At 37.9% G+C, this 23,779-nt stretch overlaps 1 protein-coding gene and 1 long non-coding RNA gene across 2 annotated transcripts; one reads left to right on the top strand and one right to left on the bottom strand.

Moving 5' to 3' along the window:
* Nucleotides 1-495: 495 nt before the first annotated feature.
* LOC140142672 (uncharacterized) lies at nt 496-6,538 on the bottom strand. The gene is made up of 3 exons (XR_011857556.1): nt 6,401-6,538; nt 1,960-6,127; nt 496-1,682 (listed from the first exon to the last, which is right to left on the bottom strand). It is a non-coding gene; the product is annotated as an uncharacterized lncRNA (long non-coding RNA).
* Nucleotides 6,539-10,011: 3,473 nt separating this feature from the next.
* Nucleotides 10,012-23,483, top strand: LOC140142282 (von Willebrand factor A domain-containing protein 7-like). The gene is made up of 14 exons (XM_072164251.1): nt 10,012-10,069; nt 10,354-10,542; nt 11,449-11,661; nt 12,966-13,095; nt 14,415-14,569; nt 15,623-15,931; nt 16,693-16,923; nt 18,083-18,252; nt 18,992-19,106; nt 19,693-19,903; nt 20,081-20,165; nt 20,551-20,774; nt 21,347-21,539; nt 22,687-23,483. Exons 1-14 carry the CDS (start codon nt 10,012-10,014, stop codon nt 22,900-22,902), a joined length of 2,499 nt encoding a protein of 832 aa, XP_072020352.1. The 3' UTR covers nt 22,903-23,483.
* The last annotated feature ends 296 nt before the right edge of the window (nt 23,484-23,779 follow it).

The following is a 23,779-nucleotide window of genomic DNA, read 5'->3' as shown; positions in this document are numbered from 1 at the left end:
GCAACCACTTTCCCATGCGTAACTCAATTTGGCCAAAGTATGGACTTTTGTATTCATATATTCAATTGTTACTTAATCGTTCTAATCCTACAAATGAATGTTCTTTTATTAACTGTACTGTACAGGTACTAGGTATTTGGATATAACATTCTATTCAATTTTTAAAAAAGTGGCACAAAAGGGTTTTCATACATTTGTGTTTAGTGAAGCAGATCTCTGGATTGCCGAAACCAAAATGCATGAAACAAACGGTATTTAAAAGCTATAGGACTAATCCCTTGACGTAAGCATCATGTCACAACAGTATTTTCTAATTGCCAAATATGGCGCTTTCCACTTGCACAATTTTTTTGAGATAGGCTGTATGATTATGCAAATTAAGCGGGAAGCTATCTTGTCTCGCTAACGGCAAGATTTATGAAAATTTTCAACTTAATACTTATTGTTGTAGCTTGTCAGGACCGGCCGTCCTACCGGCCCTTAGTTTGAAGCTGTTTGGCATAATTGCTTTATGTTAGGAAACGTGTTACAAGTTTATAGGTTAGATTTTTCAAAACATAGTGTGAAGGGTAGCAGTCAGTTCTAAAGTTCTACTAGTAAGGGTATGGCCAATTCCACCATGAGTGCTTCGCGGCAGTGAGATATTGGTCAGCTTTGTTGGTGAGCTCCTTTATGGACCTGACACTCCAGCCGACGCGGTTCGGGACTCTTGTCAAATTAATGAGACACGATATCGCTTCCTCGTCACATCGCGGACGATTTTTGGCGAGATTAGAATTCTTGTAGAAGTCTGAATTTGAATATCTCCATTCTATGCACTTTCTGAAGGCCTCGTAGAATTCCATCCAATTCAAACTTCTAATAATTATACCAGGATTCCTATGTAATCCTCTTAATCCCACATCATTCTCACTGGGTCTCCACATGTATCCTACTTGCACATGGAAATTGTAACAATGAAATCGACATTTCAAATCGGCCTGAAGACTTTCCCTAAACTGCATTATATCGAAGGCACACAGGTTGCAAGGTGAATTGCTCAGGAATATGTTGACAAATAAGCTGGTATCTTTTAATTCCTGAAATCGGCAATAGATTCTGCTCGTGATATTATGTCTGTCCCTAAACATGTGTGTTTCAGCGTGAATGAATCCAAATGGACAATACTGCGTGCTCTTGTAAAAATTGAAAAAGAGAATTTCTTTTGTAGATGCAGATGTTATGAAGTAGATTTCTATCATTAGGGATGTTCCAAGCCGCGGCCGGTGATGAAAAAACCGCAGAAGGTGCGTAGTCTCCTCAAAAGCAAGAGACAATTTAGTTTTTGTCAGAGAATTTCTCTTTCTCTTTCTCTTTCTCGTACATATCCCAGATGATGATAAAGTGATTTTATTCACCTGCTCGTCTTCATGACTAACATCTGATGTTGCTGTTGTAACATTGGAGGACGTCATGTTCATGTAAGGTTCTCAGCTTATTATGCACATGGTGACACCACACTTGATGTATTATGCAGCCGCATTTTGGCTAATTAATAAAATTTACGTCAGTGTAACTTCTAAATGGGACTATGATGCCTTTATAGCATTTGCACTGATGATTTTTATAACGTTGTCGGAATCCAAATACCCCGAATTGTGCGTCTGTACAAAAAGCTTGATGAGCTTGCTGTCCGAATACAACTGAAAATATAACAATAATGATGGTCAATAGTCAAAACCGGAATTTCAGCACACGTTTCATACAAGGTTTTGTGTTTGTAATGCGATACACACCCACATTCTTCTCCACCTATACATAGATAATTTGGTTTATAATTATTATTTTGCGTAATGTTTCTCCAATATTGATTTATAAATACCACAATCACTGCACACCTATATTGCCTGTAAATAAATTTTGCACTAAATATAGATAAACCTGAATAAACTCGAGCATATCAATGTGAATGTGACTTACCAACTAATAGAAAATTGTGAATTGCTCCGGCAATAATTTCAATTCAGGAATATCGTATGTAAAACTTTCAAAGGTGCACTGTACGATTCTTTGTACACGGCATACTATTTAGTACACATATCAAGTGATTACACAACCAGTCATTAGTTTTAGTTTTCAACTAAGAGAGCGGAAGTCACTCAAGTCTGTTGCAACAGCGGAAACTTAAATTCAATGTGACATTTCTGAACTCATGCAATACTGTGAGGCTAAATGACGTCAAGTATACAAGCATAACGTTTAAAATTACATGTTGGGGGAAAAACATGTAATGAAAAAAAAAACTAATAATCGAATTTTTAAAGATATATCAATAAATTTACACACATAAGCATATACAAGCATTAGCATATAAACTATTCAAAAAAGTTTGGAAACTTTCCAAAACGGCTTTATATCAGAAATTGTTGAGATCTATTTCCATATTGGTTCATATCAATACAAACATTGTTCTTTCCTGTCAAAAATGATACAAAATATGTGACCATAACTTATTCCATGGTTGAGTAACTGTCTTTGAAAGACAAAGAGGTCTCAAACAAAATGTTTGCCATGTCTGCCATTGTCTGCGCCATTTGCGTCAGTAAACATGAATAAGGAATATCACACTGTTTCATTAAAAAGGGTTTCAAAGTGCTGCCAGTCTGATGTACCGGTCTTCTGCAGCCCTTGTTTTTCTTGGTTCTTCTGGGTCTGTCTTTGACATCTCCGGTCTGACGAAACTTGGATTTAGCTTGGAGATCATACTGCGGGAAACTCCAAAATTGCTGCACTTTGATTCTGAGGTATATGCCAGCCTCAAGCTGACCAATAGCTCGAGCCTTATCCAGATCTGATAATCGAACCATGGTTGATTAGAACTTTCTTGCAAATGACCACCAATGAAGAAGTGGCCATCAAGAGAGATTGACTTGTGTTGATCCAGTTGAATCCAGATGTAGAACTGTTAATCCCATCCTAGCACTTATCATTCAACATGATGTACTGCAAACAACTTTGCATTCATTCTTTTATTCATGCATTAAACCACTCGTTCATTCATTCAGAGCAATAAGATGCGCGCAGACAATGGTCAGTTTGGCACATTTTCTTCAATACCTCTATGTCTTTCAAAGAAAGTTACTCAGCCGTGGAATAAGTTATTGTCACAAATGAGGTGTCATTGTTGACAGGAAAGAACAATGGTTTCACTGATATGAAACAATATGGAGATAGATTTAAAAAATATCTGATATACAGCCGTTTTCTGAAAGTTTCCAAACTGTTTTTGAGGAGTTTTACGTTTAGAAAGGTTTAACACATTTGAACCAAATTTACTTTTCTCTTATAAAATAATAAATGGATTTTTAATTCTATTCTTATAAATATATACGAATAATTAGTATTCTCGGGACATGTCTTGTCTTGTCTTGTGAAGTTGCTTACTCTCTTTGACTTGACTTGATGTGGTTGCAACAGCAGATTTGTCAATAATGATCACAATGTTTGCAGCTATACATACAGCTGTAGCATACATCATAAATAACCGCATTGTCAAAACAATATAGGAAGTATAAGGTGTAACCCAATGCTACTTAAAGTACAGATATCAAATTATTTCATTTAATGAAGTATATACTACCCGTTCTCCCACCCTTTCTGCATAGACGGTCAATACAAACACTTCCGACTATTGGAGGTCCCGGGTTCAACCAACTCTAAATTCCACCCACTGATTGCTTTTTCAAACTTTTATACTTCCATTGCATGAAGAGAAATCAGTCCACTTCTACTGACTGATTTGTCTTAAATGAACCCATAGTGTGCGGTAATCAGAGACACACCCTAGCCTGAGTCCCTCGGCCTCTAATTCGCAAAATGGCGGACAAACATGGCGGCTGCTCGTATACAGTACAGTGCAACGGCCGTGTGTAGTATTCGAGACTGGAGGATTTAGTCTAAAACTCACCCCACCCAACTGCTTTGTTTTTTTCCTCAACTTGAATAACTTCTACAGCCTGTCTCCAAAAAAAATGTGCAACTGAAAAGCGCCCTTTTTGGCAATTAGACAATACTGTTGTGACATGATGCTTACGTCAAGGTCAAGGGCGCAGTCGTAGTTTTCAAATGCCGTTTGTTCAGTTCAATTAGCTTGTTTTAATCTCAAGATATGTTTAGTAAACAACGAAGGGGTAACATCACAATTGTGCCACTTTTACTAGGGAAGAGGGCTGTACATGTAAATCAATGATAGCATCGAGTTTTTTTAAGAGTTCCTTCGTGAAATCAAAAGAATACACCGATTACATTTTTTTTTACTGTACAGGTATTTGGATATAACATTCTATTCAATTTTCTAAAAAGTGGCACAAAAGGGTTTTCATACATTGTGTTTAGTGAAGCAGATCTCTGGATTGCCGAAACCAAAATGCATGAAACAAACGGTATTTAAGGTTATTAATTATTTTAAACTGTTGTGATTTGGTAGTTCACAGCATCTTACGAATGGTAGTGAGCTTTGGCAAAAATTGCATTGCTCAATTCATAGCGAGCGTGTAGAAGAATTAAAATATCACGGACATACTTTTATAGGTGCTGCGGTTCTTGAGTTACGTTGTGAAGAGGGCTGAAACAACAACACTTTTGTAAAACGTACATAACTAATTAACAACAATAAATTAAGCAAGTTTGCAGAGTATACGATTTGTAGAATGGACTTTTGCAAAACGTCAAGGTGTTAATTTTCAATAATATATTGATCTAGATAATGAAAATCGATTTTTAGGTTGCTTCGACCAACAATACCTCGTCTACCCTTAAAAGCATCATGTCACAACAGTATTTTCTAATTGCCAAATATGGCGCTTTCCATTTGCACAATTTTTTTTGAGAGAGGCTGTATGATTATGCAAATTAAGCGGGAAGCTATCTTGTCTCGCTAACGGCAAGATTTATTGAAGCTGTTTGGCATAATTGTTCACACTTATGCTTTATGTTAGGAAACGTTTACCAACTTTATAGGTTAGATTCAGGCTTTGAAACATAGTGTGAAGGGTAGCAGACAGTTCTAATAGTAAGGGTATGAACAATTCCACCATGAGTGCTTCGCGGCAGTGAGATATTGGTCAGCTTTGTTTGTTTGCTCCTTTACGGACCTGACACTCCAGCCGGTGCGGTTCGGGACTCTTGTCAAATTCACGAGACACGATATCGCTTCATCGTCACATCGCGGACGATTTTTGGCGAGATTAGAGTTCTTATAGAAGTCTGAATTTGAATATCTCCATTCTGTCCACTTTCTAAAGGCCTCGAAGAATTCCATCCAATTTAAACTCCTAATAATTATACCAGGATTCCTATGTAACCTTTGTAATCCCACATCATTCTCACTGGGTCTCCACATGTATCCCACTTGTACATGGAAATTGCGACGGTGAAATCGACATTTCAAATCGGCCTGAAGACTTTCTCTAAACTGCATTATATCTAAGGCACACAGGTTGCAAGGTGAATTGCTAAGGAATATGTTGACACGACAACAACGCAGGTTTATACTGGTATCTTTTAATTCACGAAGTCGGTAATAGATTCTGCTCGTGATATTATGTCTGTCCCTACACATATGTGTTTCAGCGTGAATGAATCCAAATGGGCAGTACTGCGTGCTATTGTAAAAATTGAAAAAGAGAATTTCTTTTGTAGATGCAGATGTAATGTAGATTTCTATCATTAATGACGTTCCAAGCAGGCGATGAAAAAACCGCAGAAGATGCGTAGTCTCCTCACGAGTAAGAGACAATTTAGTTGTTGTCAGCGTAGTTATCTTTCTCTTTCCCGTACATATCCCAGATGATGATAAAGTGGTTTTATTCACCTGCTCGTCATCATGACTAACATCTGATGTTGCTGTTGTAACATTGGAGGACGTCATAATCATGTAATGTTCTCGGCTTATATCATATGTACATGGTGACACCACACTTGATGTAATATGGCTAATTATATAAGAGCCACGTCAGTGTGACTTCAAAATAGAACTAAAATGCCTTTATAGCATTTGCACTGATGATTTTTATAACTTTGTCGGAATCCAAATACCCCGAATTATGCGTCTGTACAAAAGCTTGATGAGCCTGCTTCCCGGATACAACTGAAAATATAACAATAATGATGATCAATAGTCAAAACCGGGATTTCAGCACACGTTTCATACAAAGTTTTGTGTTTGTAATGCGATACACACCCGCATTATTTTCCACCTATACATAGATAATTTGGTTTATAATTATTATTTTCCTCATTGTTTTTCCAATATTGATTTACAAATATCGCAGTCACTGCACACTTGCCTATTATAAGTAACATGACAGTTTTTGTTACATTTTGAACCTAAATAAACGAGAGCAATGTGAATGTAACTTACCAACCAATGGAATAATTGTTAATTTCTCCCGCATTAGTTTTAATTCAAGAATATCATAATTATGTAGGCCTACTTAACTTATAGAATTCAAAGGTACACTGTACGATCATTTGTACACGGCGTATACTGTTTAGTGGTGGCAAATGTATCAAGTGATTACACAGCCAGTCACAAGTTTACAAAGCGGAAGTCAGTTGCAAAAGCGGAAACGTTAATTGAATGCGACATCCATGGACTCATGCAATACTGTGACGCTAAATGACGTCAGGAACTCAAACATAACATTTAAAAAACATCTATTGGGGAAACACTAATAGCAATAATCGATAGCAATAAAATGACACAAATAAAGCATAATTATGCAAGCATTAACATTAAGGGGTACTACACCCCTGGCCAATTTTGTGCCTATTTTTGCATTTTTCTCAAAAACTATAGCGCATTGGTGACAGGTAAGATATGTATATTAGGGGCAAAGACTACAACTACTGCACTGAAAATTCAGCAACTCAAGGCAAGTAGTTATTGATTTATTGATCAAATATTGGTTTTCCCTCATTTTTGACTGTAACTTCACAACTGTTGTCTGTGCTGAAATAAAATTTCCAGTGCAGTAATTGCAGTCCTTGCCCCTATAATATACATATCTTACTTGTCACCAATGCGCTATAATTTTTGTCAAAAATGCAAAAATAGGCACAAAATTGGGCAAGGGTGTAGTACCCCCTTAAGGTTTACCACATTTGAACCAAATTGACTGTTCTTTTATAAAATAACAAACGGATTTTTAAATAAAATAATACCGTACATTCATTCTCATTTCACTGGACTGCGGAGTAGGCGACTACAAAGTTTCTCCATGCACCACGATCCATAGCTAGCAATGCATCGTTGTTGGTATCCCAACAGCTTCTGTCTATAAATCTGATAGTTTGTCGCCCTGGCCTCCTTTGCCATGTGATGGAACATCATAAACAGCATCACATCTTATCTTCTAAAGGACTCATCCACTTGCATTCTCAGGATGTGTCATGTATAAATGTATAAATCATTATAATCATTCTTCTTGGTCTTTTTATTTTTCATCAACAATAAACAACATCAACATAAGCATCAACATCATCATCACTATCATCATCATCATCAAGATCACCATAAACAACAACATCAATATTAACAACAACATCAAGAACAACAACATTATCGTCTCTAATCAAGACCATCATCACCATCGTCACAAATATTTTATTGTAAATATATAATAACTTAATATTATTTTACCAATTTCATTTGTTGTCAGCAAATAAACGTATGATCCGTATCCGTAACAACATCCTGTCCATTCTGAACTCGACCGCACCCAATTACGACACGGCTCGGACCTACACAGGACAATTTCTTCACATGTATCACAGTTTTTATAGCAACACAGATTGGGTGGAATTGATCGTGTGGTTAAATTATATATCACTGGTGCCAGATGCGCCACTATTTCCATACGAAGATCTAGGTAAGCAATTGAAAACCAGGAATCGAACATCTAGGCCTATTATAGACATTATATTTGTGCGTCAAATCCAGTGTGACAAATTTACACCAAAAATGAAATTTCATAGGAATAGTGATGCTTTCTTGATTTGCTTATAAGGTTTTCTATTACCGGGAGAAATGGGTCATGGAAGGCAAAATCAGGGAAGTTTAATAATGGCCGATGCTGGTAGGCCTTCTCCATCTGTCCTATACTAGTGACTCGTCGTTTTACAATTTGTAGCCCTCCTGGTAATTAAGATCCCGACAGTAAATCAACATATGCTTCCTATTTTATTTACAAACTAAATATATTCACTTCTAAAGACCAGTATCCTATAATTAGTCCGAGGTTTTTCCGTGCGATGTTTTTTCAGTGCGTTCTTGGTTCCCCGCACCAATGTTCGGTCTACGCTGGGATTTTTGGTTCTCATCTGGGATTTCCTGTTCCAGTGATTAGCTTTGTTTGAGACTTTGTTCTTCTTCATAGACAAACGCACTTTAAACATCGGACCACATTCTGATCTTTATGTAGCCTATTTTGCACCAAAGATGTATTATTGAGCCCTATATATATATTATCTTTGTTTCAGAGTCAATCCTCGAGATTCAGGGTGTCGATATTGACTATATTACGATGCGCCGCCAGCGGCGGTTTCTCTTGTCAGTCCATTTTTGACCTCTAGGGTCGACATCGCCGTTCTTGCCACCATTGTCTTTCCACGCGAGTGTGATAATAAAAACGACGAAAACAGCTACCAGAAGGATTCCGCGTAATCAATAGATAATTGTAAATTGCTATTTTAATGTGATTTCACGTGTGACATCATTATATTGCCATTTAAACACGTAATGTTCCTGTTGTATTCGTATTACGCGGTCTTTGGATGTCGACTTTTTCCCATGATGCACTGCGTATTTTTTTCCTTTTCTTCAGGGACCTCTGGAGGCGCATCATATTGTGAATTGACCAAAAAATTACTGCCCAAACTTCTGAGAAATATTGAGCAATATTTCTACTTATATACTAATTTTGTCATCAACTGTTATTTTTACAATATAGGTATAGATGGTAAGGCGTACTTTCCAGTTGCACCTCCAACCCAAAACACTTGTCGTAATTGTGTCTTCACGTCTAGCAGGTGAGTCGTAGACCAGATCATTCTCATCGTACGTGTCAGAAGGGCATGAAAGCTCAACAATGTTGAAACACGGTGATAGTTTTACCCGGGAGAAATAAATAATAAACAATATATTTTGGGTTTATATAGCGCCTTTTTCCAGATCTCGGAGGATTCAAAGTACTGTAATTTCGCTGCCATAGTGAATCATCACAATCAGATCGCATCAACTAGGGCCGGTGCAGCCGAACCAGGCGCAAACCTATTGTAACATCCGCCAATTATATGTGCAACTCCCCAAATTGGAGAAGGAATTTTTTACAGTCCTTGGGCCGCAGGGCTACAAAGAAGCACTAACCGCGAAATATGGATATCCAACAAGCTGAAACTATAAATTAGCCCCCGATAGAGGGCAGGGCTTGAAGAATAAGGGAAATTATGGGGAAAAAGTATAAAAAAGGAGAGTTGGGTTTAGGGTTAGGGTTAGGGTTAGGGTTTAGGGTTAGGGTTAGGATTTAGGGTTAGGGTTAGGGTTAGGTTTGGGTTAGGACTTAGGGTTAGGGCTTAGAGTTAGGGTTTAGGGTTAGGGTATTATTATTATTATTATTATTTCTAGTCCTCTATATAGGACTATAACAGTGATAAGCCTGTCACATGTTATCCGCAGTTGAACTCTTGTTTTGGTAACTGCTGAGTTGAGATTTAACGCAAAATATTCCACGTTGCATTTTGCGTTATATACACATTACATATTATTATTATTATTATTATTATTATTATTATTTTTATTATTATTATTTCATTATTATTATCATTATCATTATTATTATTATTAGTGTTATTATTATTATTATTATTATTGTTATTGTTATTGTTATTGTTATTATTATTATTATTATTATTATTATTACATTAAACTGCAGACCTGAAGGAGATTGTTCCTATAATATATGGGATGCTAGAATGGGCGTCTACCTCACTAGTGGCTATAGAAGTGAACAGGACATCACCAAACCAGAAAGTAAGAATATAACTTTTCATTAAACACATTACACGTAGTTAAAAGGTTAAAAAATATATGAAAGAAGTAAAGAATCAATAATAACAAACCTAGAATTTTGCGCGACAATTATTCGCAATCAGCAGCAATCCGTACTTCGTACTGCTACTGCTGTTATTGTTGATGTTGGGATTTGTTGTTTATCTTACATTACATTGACCTGTTACATTAATGTCGTTTCAAATTGGACCCCGATGGATCTCTCTTTTCCCACTTTAATATGAAATTGTCTAAATTTGCTATAGCTAACGATGCATACCAATACTTTGGCAAATGTTCTCATGGTGGACCTTACGACGATAGCAAATCAGATATAGCAGCGGGTGGCATAAATAAAGAAGGCACAGACCCGGTCCTTGCACCGCATCATTACCACCATGTTCAGGCTGCAGAATTGGCAATACTAAGCACCGAGTTATTCTTATCGTCCTCAGGTAAATTCGCCTTTTTTACAATTTCAGTTCCCACGTTTTTTGCGTTGGTGTTCTTTGTTTCACACGCACCTGTTCAAGCCAGAAGTATGTCTGTATGTCCTTTGTGAATGGGGCAAAATGAGACATTCGCGAAGGACATACTACTGGCTTGTACAGGTGCGCGGCAAACAAAGAACATCAGTTCAGTCATCCAGGATGTCTCGAAACTACCAACTTATGACTTTATACTCAATTCGTTGTAGCAGATCACATATACGGCCGGAAAATCATAAACAAGAACCGACAATCGCTGCGGCAAACCGAAATCGTGACATCTGTTGCAACGCCAACAAAATGACCTTTATATATATTGTTCAATTTTAGACCTGAATAAAACCAACAACTATCACACTAATAAACTGTATATACACATATATTATGTAACATATATTTTCGATTCTATATCAAATTATTCATCTTTTCTGCTTTTTTGTGTTAATTTTAATTTTATAAACTGTATATTTGTTTGCAAATTGAAGGCGCTATTTACATATATTTTAAATTTAAATTAGCCAATTAATATGAGTTATACCTTACATTTCATGATAAAAGTTTTTGAAAATTGTCATGTGTTAGTCTGTTTGCTGATGTTCCAATACTAGTTTACAAGTCTACTCCTTGTAAAGATGCAAACAAGATATTAGATAAATAGCGCCATCATTGTTCAACTTTTCTTGAAAAAGACTCAGATTTACATGCAATTAATAATATTTTATTGATAATAACACCTGCACAGAAATACAGTTCACTCCAAATCCATGGGAAACCAATAATAGTACTAATTATGTCGGGATTCTCCATGCTTAGTCCTGATGCTCAGAAAGCCTTCAATATATTAGATTTCTCCTTAATGTATTTATTTATCAGGATATGGACTTCTTAACAAAAGTGGCGAAGAAGCTTACCGCAAACTTCTCAACCTAGGCACGGGGGCGACTCTTGCTTTTGTTATTGACGTCAGTGGGAGCATGCGTGATGAAATTCTTGCTGTGCAGGAAGAGGCAATAGAAATAATTCGAGAAACAAATGGCACATATGATGCTCCATATAATTATGTAGTGGTTCCATTCAGTGATCCAGGTAAGGAAATTAAATAGTAAAGAGAAACAAATGGCCCATATGATGCTCCGTACAATTATGTACCCTTCGGGTAAGAGAATTAACAACCATAGGCTCCAGGAGATTTTGAATAAGGGGTATAATTGAAGACCGAATTAAAAAGACTAGTTTGCGTCTGACGTCAGGGCAAAGGTGCGCCGTGATTGGTTGCTGACCATCATGCAGTTATGCACACAACACAGGGGCAATCGAGCCCTACTGGTAGCGCTGTGTTGTAGATATATGAGATGAACTAGTTAGCGTCATATATGAAAAAATATAAAAGCTATGGTTTTAGTACTTTCTCTATGTTTCAATTACTTATTCTTTTCAAAATATCTGAATTTTCAACCCTGTACAAGCTTTAATAACGGGGGACCATACATTTGTACGAAAAAGAAATATACCATCTATAGCCAAACTCCCGTGTTATTCCAATGCACATCGGTGATGAACAACGGTGAAACATGATTGAATCCCTTTCAACAACGAAAACAAGCTCAATATCGTCCAATTCTCATGATTTTTTTATTCGGAATATCCGTTTGTTATTTCCACTCAACCTTAACATGTTGATAGCCTATCAGCAATAAAACAAAAGAATGAAGCGGTAATGTTTAGCTGCTACTTTAATAACATTAAGAAAGTGTTTACGCATAAGTTCCAGTCATGAAGAATTTTACGAGCTCATGCTTAACGCGTACTCGTAACCCTGCGTTCGCGTATACGCTACTGGAAAAGTGTGGATTCATCACGGTTTAACAACGCTTGGCTCGTGCACAAAGGAATAGGAAGGGTTGTTGAATCTTTAAATCATTAGCATAGTCCTTATAATAACGGTGGACCGCCTTGATGAGTAAATGACAGCAAACCAGGGAAAAATACCCCAAAACTCAGTCAGTGGAGCTCCGCCCGTACATGTCAATAGCGTCATTATCGATTGGATTAGTCGACCGTAGCGGACAATTCGATCGCTCATTGGATTAATATTATCACGTGGTAATAAATTTGCGTTGGACACTCGATTACTATAATGGTTTAGTACTGCATATCTCTGTTTAATCTTCACTAAGCAGGTTTATGGCTGGAAAGGTCACGGTGAATTTGCCGTGGACATAAGTGCACTATGCCAGCATTTTGGTCTGGTTGACAGGACATCATACGCAAAACTAGTCTTTTTAATTCGGTCATCAATTATAGGGGAATCCATATGAGGCCGAACTTGCTTATTGGCGAAGCTGATAATTCAACCCCTCGTAATTATTATTTTGTTCCTATATACATAGACGTTGGTCCATTCATAGTCACTGAAGACCCACAGAAATGCATCGACTTCATTGCCTCATTAAGTCCTTATGGTGGAGGAGACTGTCCTGAACTATGCAACACAGGCTTGGAAATAGCCATCTTAAACAGGTAAACAATGGATGATTCGGAAGATTGCGGGTTCGAACCTCGACCGTACCACCGTGTTGTTACTGTTGTACATGTGTACTTAGAGATAACGCAGACTCGCTGTTTTGGGTAACCCCTACAGCATTTTATACTAGAAATACTCCGCTGACGACGAAGTCTGTAGTAGCAGCAACTGAAAACAACAGTAAATAATTTTGTATTGAGACTAAGAGTTAAATTGTTTTTGTAGTATGGATTCCCAATCCAGATGAACTTTCATGCTACTAAAGACAGATTCTCTTACGTAATCATATCAAATCAAATACCATTGTTTTTATCTTAGTTTACACCTCTAATCACATCCAAACTACATTAACGTGTTTTAATAGATTAAAGTCTTATAAAACAGGTCCCCATTTCTGCATCTATGAGCATCATAGAAAACCACAACTGTCATCTCAAGTATAATATTTTGAACATAGCCCTACCTGCAAAGGCTGCGAGATACATATCTTAGCTTTTGTTAATGAAAAGAGTGGTTGTAATTCCTCCTTCTCCACCTAACCCGGAGTTATCGATCCGGCACGCTGAGACGCCCACATTGGGCTATTCCAGATGTATTCCGCACCCCCTATGGAAGACACTTCCGGAATTCGGGGCTAAATTGACAGCCGGAATTCACATGTCAGGAAAACCCCATGGAAGACACTGCCGGAATTGTGGTAATATGTCTAATATGGCCAGCCGGAATTCACATAAATGTAAATGTCTTCCATACGGGTCCAGCTGGAATTAGAACATTTAAATTGTTTCCAGCCAGAATTCAAGTAAATGTCTTCCATAGGTTAATCGAGATGGTGATCATAAGTGAAGATTCTGCCGGAATTGGAGCATTTTTGACCATTTTCCAGCCGGAATATTAAGAAATGTGAATGTCTTCCATAGGCACGTCATGGCCTTTCACAATCCCCACTCTTGTTTTTTCGTTTATTTTAGCAGCCGGAATTTCACCTAATCTCAATGTCTTCCATACCCTCCAGCCGGAATCTTTGCTAAAAATGACTGCTGGAATTTTAGACACATCTCAATTCCAGCTGGAATTGTATTTTTTTTAAATGTCTTCCATAGGGGGGGGGGTGCGGAATACATCTGGAATAGGGCCTACCACTAAGTAACTTTGGCTATTTGTATAGTAAGACAATCCTAATATTTAACAAATGATTTAAATGTGATTAGATTTGATCCTTAAACTCTGTGACCATGCATGATAATATGGCGTCATCCTCTATTATGATCCAAATATTGTTACCGCAAGTTTAACATGTTTAAATAATTCGCAGCTTACCTGGTTCACAAATCTACGTGTTTACTGACGCTTCTGACAAGGATAGGTCAAAGGCTGAAGAAGTTGCAGCGTTAGCTCAAACACGTCAATGCCGAGTGGATTACATACTGACGGGAACATGTACGGTGGCTTCACTTCATGATAATGATGGTTAGTATCAGAATTGTCCTAAAATAAATTCAAAGTTTGATGATCAAACGGATCCACCTGTTTCCATTCCACGAATTTTGTGTAACCGAGCGGTTTGTTCGATGACAATAACATTCTTAATGGTCAAAACTCGTATTATACTCGAATTGTAGTTTTAATCAATCTATTCATTTACTATGGAATAAATGCATTCAACACTAGAAACCAGAGGATGTTTAAAGGCATTCCCATAACCCAATGGGGTTTCTGACCTTGGTAGGTCTGGCTTTTGTACACATTTGGCCCAGTTGACTATACCTTGCATTGGGATTGTGTGCAAATATCTGGTGTTTTCATCCTTTTATTTAACATTCAAAACATTGAGACTTATGAATAAAATTAATGCAGTGGGACAATATGAATGTTTCCTGTAAGAAAGTCAAATATAAGTTATAAGTCTCAATATTAGCTCGTTGGCTGCAGTTTTAAAATTACCATTTTCTGTGTGTGGCAATGGGGACTTTGCCTTTAAAATTAGGTTATATTGATCAAATTTCCCAATCATAGTGCATTGTAGGAATGCCTTTAAGCCTTCTCTGACTAGAAACTGTACTCCAGAAGAGTGAAATAGCATCCCAGGTTTATTTCCGTCCGGGGGGACGCTATATATAGGTGTATGGCTGGTACTTTCAAGTAAGAGGCATTCGGTGAAAGCAAAATATACACACACAAATATGGGGTCATTGGATGAGAGCATGATTTTTGGCATTCGGTGAGAGCGAAGTGTACGTACAAAATATGGGGTCATTTGGTGAGAGGCGGACCGTTTGGATCTAATTTAGGGAGCTATTGTGTGAGAATGTGATATTTTTAAAATGAGGTGTTTGGGTGAGAGCCAAAAGAAGCCTCGCAAATTGAATTTCTTTGAACAAATGTCTTTGTTATTTCAGAGACGGTACAGTGATAGATGACTCGTTGCTGTTCAAATTAAAAAAATTATATTTGCATTGTGATGAAAAAACCATTCTAGAGATATGAGATCTAAATCATGTCATCTTTTTGTTAATAACACAGCCAATTCATTCAACCAGCAACAGCATAGACAACGACGCGAAGATATACTATTTAGTGACTCCTACTCGGCGATTTCACAAAAGAGTGGAGGCACTGTGTACGAAACAGAAAAAGAGAACATCGGTGAAGTGACGGAAATTATCCAGATCGGTTTAGGATCCTCAAAAGTGACATTACTAAAATGGACCGGAAATGCGGCGGGGAATGACACAAATGTGGATTTTCTTGTTGACACGACTGTGAGCGAATTCTCTGTGTCAATGACAGGGTCTGAAGCGGCACCAAACATTACACTCATAGATCCTTCAGGTAAGCATCAGAATGGCATGAATCTTTGCTCATTTATTTATATCGATTGTATATAACCAATACGCAAGATATTTCTTATGTACTTTTTTAAAGAGAGATATAAAGCTCCTTGAAGAGATTCATCAGGTTGTAAATAATTTATATGGCATTGTCATGTTAAAAATCAAATTTTGAACACTGACCTGACAGGTTCGTATGTCATGGGCGAAACACTTCTTCAGAGTGTCTGGTTTCCCATCATCCTCTCTGCTGGTTGAAAGACAGCTCTATCCCATGGTGGCGTGCTCGCCGAAAAAGAGGTCCAGTCGTCATGAATAGAGACGAGGGGCCTACAATTTTAATCACGTCTACGACCCTCTCCTCAAAAGCACGCCACCATGAGATAGCGCTGAGGAGAGAGGATGATGTGAAACCAATGAAGAAGTATGTCACCCATGACATACGAAACTGCTAAGTCAGTGTTCAACATTTGGTTTCAAACATGAACATTCTAAAATATTTTAATATTTTAAAAGCTTAAAAGCTTTTCCATGAACTTAATTTGAAATTATGTTTTGTTATTGTGAGTGGTTCATGAAGAGTGGACCTAATTGAAAGCAAAGCACGGTCTTGTGATTTGAGGTAATACGTTGGATAAATGAAATCTATGGTTTCAACTTTTAGCTTCGGACTGTACATATTTCTTCGAGTGTAATGTTTCATTTTCCTTCACCTCTGAGGAGAAACTCGTATACAAGTAACTCGTATTATTACTTTTATAGGGAAGCAGGTTCAATTCAATGGCACCAATGTAGAGGTAGTAGTCAATGTCGACTTCATCCTAGCAATAACAGCAACATTACCAGACGTTGGCCTATGGACAATATCATTAAATGACATGCAAAACTACAAGATAGATGTTATAGCTCAGAGTACGGTGGATTTCAGCTATCAATTCCTGGAGACTGATGATCAAGGCGTGACATTTCCAGCCATAGGAAGCCCTATTGCCGGTACGTATTACATAGTCGACAATATCATCGGTAACTTCGTATAGAGGCCGTCAGCGTGACGTCATATGCCGCCATCTTGTACACGTTGCGATGGTCGTTCGATCTCCATGCGTGATAACAGCTAGCAGCTGCGTGGCAAGCTGCGCCCTGCGCGTAGTGTCCGACGCATGAACACGCGTAGCATTTGTACCCACAAGATGGTGAAAGGCTGACGGCCTCTATTGGAAAGATCATGCGAAACCAGATAGCAACAAACTTGTTCAAATGGGTGTTGGCTCTATTATGTGTGTAAGGTCGTTCCTACATATCCCACACACAGGGGAATGAACATGAAAAGAGTGTATCACACGAGTTTAACGTGCGGACTAAATATCACATCAGTGTACTCAGGGAATGTACGGTAATGTTAGGATCTTCAACAATTACATTAGAGTAATACATGGTTAATGATATAGCTAATAATATAATCAGAGGCAATAAGATTGATGGAAACATAAAGTATTAATGGAAACATAATGTCGCATACAGACATGAAAGTTCAATATTTCAGAATAACAAGCGGTTGATCACAATTAACAAGTTTTCTCGGTCCCATCCGGTTTGTGTTTCTCCGTCACTAAACAAACTGGCGACAACCCCGAAATGATCGCTGATTGGTTAATGAATTTCCAATTAAAACTGTTTTTAATTGGCTACAGGATTTGATTTGTGCAAGCGACACTAAACATCATGGCCCTCCACTATTTGTAGATACCGCAAACAAAAAATGTACGTTAGCTTTAGCAGCCACTGAGGCGCCGATCGTCTGATATTGCCTTTCATGTGTACACGCGACTTGCAGCGCGTACTCACGTACATTGTCTGGATTTATAAAACCGCATAGCTGTCCATCAACCACTGCATGCGCTGAAGCCCAGCGTTGATTGACAGTAAAATTTAACGCCAGTATTTAGGGAGTTGATGTTCAGCCAATCAGAAAAGACGTACTATGAGGTTGTCGCCAGACGGTTTGTTTAGTGACGAAGGAGCACAAATCGGCTGGGACCGAGACTTTTAGTGACGAAGGAGCACAAATCGGCTGGGACCGAGACTACTAACAAGTTTGAAGCAGGGAAGTTATTGAAGGAACCACTTCTGTTTATGATTGCACTCTTTGCAGGTCAATTAACGCTGTTGTCAATCAACGTCGTCGGTAGGGAACAGATTGGGAATGCCGATTCCGTTACCCTCGTTACTAGTGATGGGCGATATTTAATGAACTATATGTTGGAGCAAGCGAGTTCTCGGGATGATGATGTCTTTATTACTACAATCACAACACCAATCGAGGTGAGATTTGTCTAGTATATTTTAATGCCCAGGATTTACGTGGTTGAGATCCCTTTGTAGGTTTTATTGTTATTAACAATAGGAGTACTTTGTAGTAAAAAAAAAACAAGTAACATTTTCTGATAATCCTTTCTGACACGTTTCAATATTCTAATTTTCCAAATAAAGTTAATCTATGATCACAGCAACGCCCTCAATTTTTCTCGATTTTCTACTTTTTGCACGATTGTAATGCCCGATGATATCCTAAAAATGTGAAAGACTAAGCCTGAAGTGCTTTAATTACAGTAAAATTTAGAGGTTTTATAATAATAAAACATTGGATCCCCGAGTTTCTTTGCAAATTTCCACATAGAGCTTCACTGTTAAGCGGCTGGTGGGTTTCTTTCATTTTACCTCAATATTTCGGCTTAAAATAATCAAAAAACCTCTTTGACAGTTGTTACTAATGTTATGTACTAATGTTTGGCAAAGAATAACAAAATTAAAATTTGACCGAAATCATATATTATGGCTTCAATACAAGTCACAAGGCATTGCAATTTAAAAACGGAGTGGTCAATTTTAGAAATTCGAAAAAGGTGTGGTAGCTGCTTTATGCGGCAGTAAAATATCCAAAATTTCATACGGTACATTTCATCAGAAATAATAAGTAACCTCATCAGAATTCTAATTATATTCAATAATTAATAATTTATCATTATATTGAAATAGAAATTCGACATTGTTTTCTTCTCAGCCTTTTACAGTTCGCTTAAACGGTGGCGATTTAGATGGCAACTTGTTTTCACGACTTATGCCTACCCAGATACAGGCACAAAGCTTCAAACTGGACTTCGTATCTGCTGCTTCAGGTAATTGCGCTTGCTGTTTTCGTGTTTCTTTTTTTTACTTCGTGGCTGCAAGTTGACTAGTTCGATTGCCCCAACAAAGTTACCAAGTGGAAGCTGATAATTTGCGTTTGTCTTTAGTGAAGTGGGTGGAGTGAGTATTTATCAGACTCTGGCTTTGTTCTCCGGACAGTTTAAGTGTCAGGTGTGGCCTGGTTTGACCTTACATGCCTTCCGAACACTCGATGGCCTGGCTTTATGTATGCATATATAGGCTCTATTTTATCCTTTGCGGAATATTCGTTGATTCTTATTGTTCTTATATTACTCAATTACTATGTCTGCTCGTTTAGAAGCAGTGTGGTATTCGACTCCGGAATTCGACACAATTGTTTGGAATATTAATATCAAAAATGATCAGATATGTATTACAACACATTAAAGGGTCATAGGGTTTCGAAGAATTACAGTGACGTAGTCCATTCGCAGCGAAGGATAATACTGGCGCTAATATACAGTAAATGACACAACAAATTATTTGTTAAAGGAAAGCTAGTGCTCATTGTTAAACGTGTTGTCAAAGAAATCATTTTCGTAATATCTATCACAGGTGACCTAACTCCAGGAGGAACCCAAGTGGTACAATTTATTCTACGAAATGAAGGCGTCAATGATACGTTTACAATTAGCGCAAGTACAGACAACCCTGATGAAGTGTCGGTGACCGTGATGCCTCGTCTTGTCTTTCTTACCAGAAAACAACATGTGGAAGGAAATATGACTTTTATGGCAAAAGACACGACAGCGGCTGGGACTATCAGGTGAGTTCTGAAAGGAAATACGTCAATGAATGTGCGCTGCATTTTGGAACGTTTTCGTATAATTCAGTTTTTAGTTGCGCAAAATTAAAAGGAGAAAAAACTTTTGATGACATTTTAAAAGTAATTCCGAACAATCAATTAGCACTTACTCAAGTTCAATATTTGTTTCAACTCTAGTACAGCCACATTGTTTGCGTCTAGTTCAAGCGGTGCAACTACTTCGTTAGTGACATCTCAAGCCGTAGTGGAACCAGACACTGAGGTACAGTCGCTTAATTGTCTCTTTTGTCTTTCCAGTATAATTTGTCGTGATTCCCAAATACTGACGAACGCTAGATAGTCTCTAGATGATTATATGCTGTCTACATCTACCGTAAAACCTCGTCTACAAGCATATATAGTGTTTTTTAAGAAAGCTTAATTAATACGAAATAAGCGTAAATATAACAATGCAATAGATTGGTTTTACAATAGTACTTGTTTGTATGAGCTTGGATCTGTAATTTATTTGCTCAAACTCCATAATGGCGACTGGAATAATCTAGCTTTCATCAGAAGCACTCTATATGCTTGTAGACGAGGTTTTACGGTATTTGGTTTACAGGTAGATATTCCAAACTTACAATTCTGCCATAATCTCTTTTAAGGTACTAGACGTCATTAGACCAGAATGCGCTATCATTTCAACAGAAAGTACATGTACAGGTGACATGATGGATGCAGATAACTGTGCAGATCACCAATGGCAGATTGTGTTTGAAGCAACAGAGGAAGGAAGTGGGATCAATGCAATTGAAGTTTTTCCTCTCGCTAATTCAACAGAATATGAATTGGATACATATACGTTGTTTTTTGCCAATGGAAGTTACAAGTAAGAATTCAAGGGGCAAAACTTGCTTATACTCGGTTTCAGAGAAGAATGACAGTCCCTTGCTCAAAGTGACGCGAGCGCCCTGTTAATGAGCGACATATGCGGAATTTTGTTTGTAAAAAGACCAAAGCAGCCACTTACTGAAATTAAAACAAAATCATTTACAAATGCAATGTACATGAGCATTTCTCTTACCTAGGACACACCCAATAGAGCATGTTCCCATTTCTTGTTTCTGAGGTTAGTTTCTTCAAGTTGAGGAAGCTCAAAACCATTTGGTTTGACCACCCTTTTCCTTTGGTAGACATTAAAATTAAATTAGTAAATAAATGTCGATCTGTGGTCAGCAATATGTGACTTTTTTCATTGTGGCGAACGAAACCAACAGTGGCCAATAGTAGCGATTAATATATTTCTGTATTACTGCTTTAACGTGCCCTCAAACCCAAAACAATTGGTTTCTAACATGTTACGTTTGATGGCTCATTTAAAAAGGTCAAATGGCGAATGTGAAAACTACGATGGCTTTGATCACATCAAATTACCTATTCTCCTTTATTAATTCCTTACAGAAGTGACTGCTGTTGTCCATTAGTCACAATAAACATACGAGACTTCTATGGTAATCTTGGTCAGTGCAGTGTAGACTATTATGCATCAATAGCCAATACAACAGATCCGCCGCCATGTTTGCCTCAACCCCCACCTCGACCGACGACATCTACTATAAAACCAAACACCACCATGCTTCCTAAACCAGTTGATGTAAGTATATTACAACTGAAAATGTATTAGTATAAAATTATTGCGCTGGTATTAGATTTCAATTTGAAAGTAATATAATTACAGTTTCAGCCTTTCTGACTAAATTAACGCGGGATCCTTAAGTAAGATTAATTTTGTAGGAATCAGAACTCAACCGCCGGTTGTTTTGAGCAATAGAAACCGGCTCCAACCGGATGGAACAGCCTGGAACCGGTGGTTGACTGCCGGTCGAATTTTGATTTCATCCCTAAACACATTTTAGGCTTTGTTATTCAAGAGGAATTGTGCGCTTGTCATACACCCTCCTCGTGGGTGGTGTAAGCACTGGATACATTCGGGTACAATTCACACATTTGACCAAAAGAAGGCATCCCTTATCAAATTTTACCAATGGTATGCCTCGTTATCTTTTCAGTGTGGAAAGGAGCAATTTACTTTAAACGGCCCTTTTCAGAGCCACTATTTCTAGATATAGGGCAATCTTCTTGTATTGTCATGGGGCTAGTGGCATCCCAACATAATATCGATAGACAAGATGCAATACAAACATGCATAACTCCTCATAATTTTGTCCTGACGAAGTTGAAACTGATCCTGACATCAGTTTGACAGTTTGACATGCTCTCCGGACAGGGGATTCTTTGAAACCCTCATTCCGCATATTATGAATACCGTGCACCATATTTGTCAAGTATTTGATTCGATTGCTCAAATTTCTGTCCCCATTTGCCACATTTTCGTCCAATGTTTCAACTTTCCCATGACACCTTTTACTCTATGCCTTACCCATTTTATCCACGACATTCCTGTGTATGTAAGATTGTCCCCCTACTCCGACCACTGAGTACGCCACTGATACCTTAGTAAAAGCCTGTCGAGCAATATCGAGGGCTGAAAGCCGGAAAGCCTCAACTCACAATCACCTGCTCCCACAAATGAGCAAAAGTCGCCAGGGCACTATAGAAGATACAGTCCATTTATCATGTTTATCATGACAAAATTCAAAAGAAAACAAAAGACATTGTTGAAGAAATATTGATTTTTGAAGACCAAGAGATCTGGTCATAGTGAGTTACGGCTTTCTGGTTCTGAACCCTCGATGTCTTTAATATCCATATTAACTGCGCCAATTGTGTCTTCTTAATAGGATGGCTTGTCATCTGGAGCTATTGCTGGAATTACTGTGGCTGGTGTTTTAGTTGCCGTCATAATATTGGTAACATTGATATTTGTTTGCAAAAAGATGTCGGCTAATAAGAAGATCTCATCAAACGGAGCTAATACGAAAGAGGATGCACACGAACACAACAATCCTGCATACAGCTATGATGTTGAACATACATATGGCAACATTGAACACTGATTGAATAAAACGTATTAAATCCAACTAAACTCAACCCAGAAAGTATCGAAACGATTATAGATGGTCAGATATATCGGGAACTGAAATATATAGCAAAAACTTGTTTAATGCACTTAGCTCCTATTCAAGCCAAATGCTTTGTACTGTCACCAATAAATGACCATTGCTTTTGTCCGCCAAATTCAAATGAGTATGTGTGTCGCGTGTTGGATAAATTGATTGCGATGACCATCAATTGTACTCAATGGTCAACAATGGTAGGCATACATCAATATGAGGTTGAAGTCAGATCAAGCCTGACACCACCTTAGAAGGCCTTCGGCGCATCCTGTTCAGGAAATGGCGAGACATTGACCAAGGAAAGATAAGACATCTTGTTCAGAGCATGCGACGACGAATCCAGGCAGTGATAGACAGTGATGGTGGGCACACCAAGTATTGAGATGTCAGCAGAAAGAGTTCATGAGATAAGTCAGAGATAGGTAAAGGGCAAGTATTGAAGTTGGAAGTCGAAGGAGTAAAATAAAGTTCATGGTTAAGTAAACGGAGCACATCGGTGTCCTTTGTCTTGATTTTGTGTGTGTGTGGGGGGGGGGTGTGTACACGACGAACGCATTTGGCTTGAATAGGAGCTAAGTGCAACTTTCAAAATCCGACTTGAAGCCATTCAAGCGCCCATAACTCGACCAAATGATATCGTAGAGCAACAAAAGAGGTATCAAAATGCGCAGAAGAAAGCTGCGCTTTATATACATTAAATAAGTTTTTGCTATATATTTCAGTTCCCGATATATCTGACCATCTGTAATCGTTTCGATACATTCTGGGTTGAGTTTACTTATCATGACTTCAATTGCTATGGATGTTACATCTTTGC

This window comes from Amphiura filiformis, chromosome 20 (assembly GCF_039555335.1).
Source record: "Amphiura filiformis chromosome 20, Afil_fr2py, whole genome shotgun sequence".
Classification (NCBI taxonomy): Eukaryota; Metazoa; Echinodermata; class Ophiuroidea; order Amphilepidida; family Amphiuridae; genus Amphiura; species Amphiura filiformis.
This window is presented reverse-complemented; position numbering and strand designations above follow the sequence as displayed.

Excerpts from the sequence above, each read along its gene's own strand:
- LOC140142282 (XM_072164251.1), top strand. The coding sequence starts at position 10,012 with ATGGGCGTCTACCTCACTAGTGGCTATAGAAGTGAACAGGACATCACC. Across the intron at positions 10,543-11,448 it reads GTTATTCTTATCGTCCTCAG|GATATGGACTTCTTAACAAA; the intron begins GTAAATTCGCCT and ends TTTATTTATCAG. Across the intron at positions 21,540-22,686 it reads TGCTTCCTAAACCAGTTGAT|GATGGCTTGTCATCTGGAGC; the intron begins GTAAGTATATTA and ends TCTTCTTAATAG.